Here is a 5,544-nt window from a genome sequence, read left to right on the forward strand (position 1 = left end):
TGACCGGGGCGCGCATACTTATAATTAGATGCTCCCGGCCCATACATTTTTGGTGACCTCGACGTGATATCATATACGAGTATTTGATAAGTTATTGATATTAATTAAGGAAATTGCATATTATTCGTTATCTTATTTTTTCATTGTTATACGATATATTTTCGTTATATTTCCTTCGCACGTATTATCAGTATAATACATTATCTTACTACCATTCAATTATAAGCATATTCTCGATATAACTCGCGTAATAGTATATATATATACGAGCTAATTAATAATTTAAAATGTCGTTAGACGAGACATCACTGAAAATCCTAGCTGGTCTCAAAAGAAAGCGTGCCGTGGTTAAGGCCTCCCTAACCAGGATGCGGACATTTATCAGCAATTTTGATGTTACCGAACAACCTATATCGTTACTTGTATTCAGGCAAGAAGAGCTACCATCGATTAATCGAAAGTTTGACGAAGTTCAAACTGAAATCGAATTATTAGATATTGAAGATATTTCCAAATCTGACGAAGAACGAGAGACATTTGAAAACGAATTTTTCACAGTAAGATCTCAAATACATGAATTAATAAATAATGAAAGGTTAATGGGTGAAGCAGCATCGAATGCATCTTTGGGAAATTGTCAAGGACACCGAACACAACTGGCTCCTATCTCCCTACCTGGGTTTGATGGAAATATCCAAGAATGGTCATCATTTTATGACATTTATCGTGCTATGGTGCATGAAGATAGTTCGTACTCAACAGCACAAAAAATTATATTATTTACGTTCTTGTCTATCAGGTCCTGCATTAGATTTGGTACGATCTATTCCCATAAATGACAGCAACTATACTGTAGTTTTAGAAAGACTCCAACATAGATATGATAATAAAAGTCTTGTGATTCAATCGCACATAAGGTCCATACTTGATTGTCCAAGAATCGAAGAGGCGTCTTCTGGAGCTCTACAAAAACTGTATGCGCACATATGTACACATGTAGCTGCATTACAAGCACTAGACCAACCAGTTGAGTATTGGGATGCGTGGCTAATTACCATTGTGACTGGACGGCTAGACAAAAGTACTGGACATGGATGGCAGCTGCATTTAAAGAACACCAGTCTACCAAAGTATTCAGATCTTGAGAACTTTCTAGCCAGTCGATGTGTGGCATTGGAAAATTCAGAAGCAGTAATGAATAACGAACTGACCGGCAAGATTTGCGTTCCTAACAACTTAACAACCAAGTTTTCAAAACCTAATCATAAACTGTACACAAAGAAGGGACTCACAGCTTATATTTCAAATGATATAAAATGTAACTGGTGTTCCGGATCGCACAAATTGTACGCATGCAATAAGTTTAAGGAATTACCTATGGGAGAACGTGTTACAGTAGTCCGAGATTTAAAACTATGTTTCAATTGTCTTCATCCACATCACACAGCTGATAAATGCAAATCGAAATTTAATTGTTTTATTTGCAAGGGTAGGCACAACACTTTACTTCATTATGAAAGGCAGAATGAACCTACAATTTTTAACACTGAGGACAAATCTGTAGAAGATGTAACGTCGTCTCCGAACCAAGGTGACTCCAAAAAATCATTATTAGTTCAACAAGGGCATGGACACGTATTTTTATCAACAGCTGTAGTTCTAATAAGAGACAATCAAGGTGTATTCAAGAATTGCCACGCCATATTAGATAGTGGTTCGCAAGTTAATTTTATATCCAAGGGACTGGCAAGACAACTACAATTACCAGCAACAAAATCAACACTTCCAGTTAGTGGCATTGGAGCAAATACACTACAGTCGAGCACATGTGTTGATATACATATTGAATCCAGATTTGGCTCATCGAGTTTCAAGCTATCGTGCTATACCTTACCTGTCATCATGTCACAGCTACAACCCGTTCGTACTCCGATGGAAGGATGGACAATTCCAAGTGAACTATTACCACAGTTAGCAGATCCTCACTTCTATGATCCTAAGCAAATCGATCTATTAATTGGAGGTAGCATATTCTTTGATATCTTGCAACCAAGTCGTGTACAACTTGATGTAAATAGATTATATCTTCAAGATAGCAAGCTGGGTTGGATAGTCACAGGCGAAATGAACAACACTTGTCTGCTAAGTATTAACAGGTCATTTGAAGAAGAATCGAAAATAATTCTCGGCCACGAAGATGAATTGTACGACAAAAAATCAAAGGCAAATCAGAGTTCTATTGAAGAGAACCATGCACTTGAACACTTTCAATCTACATTCAAACGAAACGAAGAAGGTCGTTTCGTGTTACAGTTACCTGTTAAAACTGACCTAACTAATTTAGGCCAGAGTGTCAATTTAGCTACATCTAGGTTTCTTAGCGTGGAGAGAAAATTACAGCAAGATGCAAACTTACGAATTGAGTACACAAAGTTTATGAAAGACTATCTCGATATGGGCCATATGCAAGAAGTTCCGAAGGAATCGAATATTCCTAAGCGATCATGCTACTTACCACACCACGCAGTATTCAAGAGTTCAAGTTTGACAACTAAAACCCGCATCGTTTTTGACGCCTCAGCGAAAACCTCTTCAGGCTTGTCACTCAATGATGTATTGATGAGAGGCCCAAAGACACAAGAGGACATATTCTTAATTCTTACGCGTTTTCGAAAATACCAATATGTGATTTCATCAGATATCGAGAAGATGTTTCGACAAGTAGCTGTAGCAGAACAAGATTGGGATCTGCAAAGGATACTTTGGCGAAATGATCCTAGTGAAGCTCTCCGTACTTACCAACTAGTTACCGTGACTTATGGTACTAAACCAGCCTCATTTATGACAACGCAGTGTTTGGTGACGTTGGCACAACAAACGTATGAAAAATTTCCTAGAGCTGCGAAGGCGATAGCTAGAGATTTTTATATGGATGACCTCATGACGGGAGGTGAAACCGAAGCAGAATGTATTCAATTGTACCAACAGATAACGTCAATACTAGCTTCTGCAAAATTACCTCTCAGGAAGTGGTGTTCGAATTCTTCTCATGTACTGGAACATATCGGTAAGGATGTCAGCGACCCTCTATTTACCTTGGAATTAGGAGATGAAGAAGTTATTAAATCTCTAGGTTTATGTTGGAATCCAGTACTTGATGAGTTCAGGTTCAATGTCATACCAACACCAGTACGACCAAAATTGACTAAGAGAACGCTGTTATCCGATTTGAATAAGGTGTTTGACCCTATAGGGTTTATAGCCCCAATCCTCGTAAAGGGAAAAATATTTTTACAACAGATATGGGCACTGAAAATTGATTGGGATAGTCCATTATCCTCAGACATTCAAGATCGGTGGATGTCATTTCATAAAGACTTAGAACAACTGCAAGATGTATCCATTCCAAGGAAGGTTCTACCAAACCCAGATGAATTTCAGATCCATGGCTTCTGTGACGCGTCACAAGAAGCGTATGGGGCTTGCATATATGTACGATCACGCTCTTCAGATAATACGTGGCAAGTACGACTGCTATGTGCTAGAAGTCGTGTAGCACCAATAAAGGGTTCAACGATTCCTCGTCTTGAACTGAATGGAGCCCTAGTGTTAACACAGCTACTCCAAAGGCTAACGGAGTCTTGGGAAATCGATCGCTATAAGTGTCACTTGTGGACAGATTCTACTGTGGTTCTTAGTTGGTTAAACGCACAATCCAATAGATTAAAGGTGTATGTCAGCAATCGCGTGAACCAGATCTTAGAGCTCACAAATACATCGCAATGGAATTATGTTAGAACAAATAAAAATCCTGCTGATATGATTTCTCGTGGTACTAATGTAAAGGAGATAAGTACTTCCAGACTTTGGTGGACTGGGCCTGATTGGCTAAGTGTATCAGACGAATTTTGGGAACAAGTTCCAAGAAGTATATTGAAGGAAGAAGAAATACCTGAACAGCGCATAATTCGATTTGCATTAGTTGGAGTTCAATCTAATAAAGAGTTGGTACAGCATTTCTCATCATGGTCACGACTGAAGAGAGCAACAGCTTGGTTACAAAGATTTATAGTATATTTGAAAACGAAGAGGGTACCAAGTAAGGGTCATTTGTCGGTAAAAGAACTGCAATTGGCGGAAGCATGCATATTAAAACAAGTCCAAGCTGAATGTTTTCTTGATGAGTTACAGAATTTGAAATCTGAAAGGGAGTTACGATCTGATAGTAAACTAAAATCGCTACATCCATTTATAAAAGACGAATTAATCTTAGTTGGTGGACGCTTAGACAATTCTAAGTTGTCAATACTACAAAGGCACCCGGTCGTATTGCCTGCAAATCATAAGGTGACTCGATTAATATTTGAACAGAAGCACCTTGAGCAATTACATTGTGGACCTCAAGCATTGCTTGCGGAAGTGAGACGAAGGTATTGGCCGCTAAGAAGTCGAGTGATGGCGCGTTCTGTAGTATCACGTTGTGTAAAATGCATCCGAGCTAAACCTACATTTAATGCCCCCTTGATGGCCTCATTGCCCAAAGAGCGAGTTCAAATCATGAGACCATTCGCGGTTACTGGAGTCGACTTTGCAGGACCAATTATTATTAGAAGTGGTATAAGGCGAGTGATAGGCGTAAAGGCCTGGATAGCTGTTTTCGTATGTTTTACTACACGAGCAGTTCACCTGGAGTCAGTCGAAGATTTATCGAGTCAAGCCTTCCTTGCATCGCTGCGTCGATTTACAGCACGCAGAGGCCTATGTTCCACAATATTTAGTGACAACGCCACAAATTTTGTTGGAGCTAAAAGAGAGCTATACTCCCATATAAAATCTGCGCAACCACAAATAGCTCAGAGAGGGATAGAATGGAGATTTAATCCACCATCAGCTCCGCATTTCGGTGGCCTATGGGAAAGCGCGGTCAAGAGTGCAAAACATCATCTAACTCGAATAATGGGTGATGCCAGGTTATCAATAGGAGAACTATCAACACTACTATGTCAAATAGAAGCATGTCTCAACTCACGACCATTAACCCCAATCAGCAGTGATCCATCTGATATAGAAGCACTAACTCCAGCTCACTTCTTGATAGGTGGTCCAATATCGTTACCTCCTGAAGTGGATCTGAGGCGAGAGTCATTGAGCAGCTTAAGACGATGGAAGTACGTACAATATTTAATGCAACTTTTCTGGCAAAGATGGTCTAGCGAATATTTACCTCAGCTACAGATTAGAGGAAAATGGACTAGCAATAAAACAATATTAAAAATCGGTGATATTGCTATAATAAGGGATGAAAATGCACCACCCACAAAATGGAAATTAGGAAGAGTTGTGAATGTACATCCTGGTAAGGACGGTGTTGTACGAGTGGTAACTATGCGCCTAGGATCTGGAGCAGAATTGAAGCGTCCGATAGTAAAATTGTGTCTGCTACCGACTGAAGAGGAGTCTGTTAGTTGAAAACCTGGGTTTTCAACAGGGGGAGAAATGTTGCGGCCCGAAATGCCACAACATTATTTTTATTATTGTTATATA

The 5,544-nt window shown here is 39.4% G+C and overlaps 1 protein-coding gene across 1 annotated transcript; it reads left to right on the forward strand.

Moving 5' to 3' along the window:
• Nucleotides 1–287: 287 nt before the first annotated feature.
• On the forward strand, nucleotides 288–5,460 carry LOC112592689 (the record flags this gene model as incomplete). The annotated part of the gene is made up of 2 exons (XM_025336844.1): nucleotides 288–747; nucleotides 800–5,460. Coding segments are annotated over exons 1-2 (5,121 nt in total), but the record flags the coding sequence as incomplete, so codon positions are not given.
• Nucleotides 5,461–5,544: the final 84 nt, after the last annotated feature.

The sequence above is a fragment of the Melanaphis sacchari genome, unplaced genomic scaffold, assembly GCF_002803265.2.
Source record: "Melanaphis sacchari strain LSU unplaced genomic scaffold, SCAv2.0 Contig1867_pilon_pilon, whole genome shotgun sequence".
In the NCBI taxonomy this organism is placed as follows: Eukaryota; Metazoa; Arthropoda; class Insecta; order Hemiptera; family Aphididae; genus Melanaphis; species Melanaphis sacchari.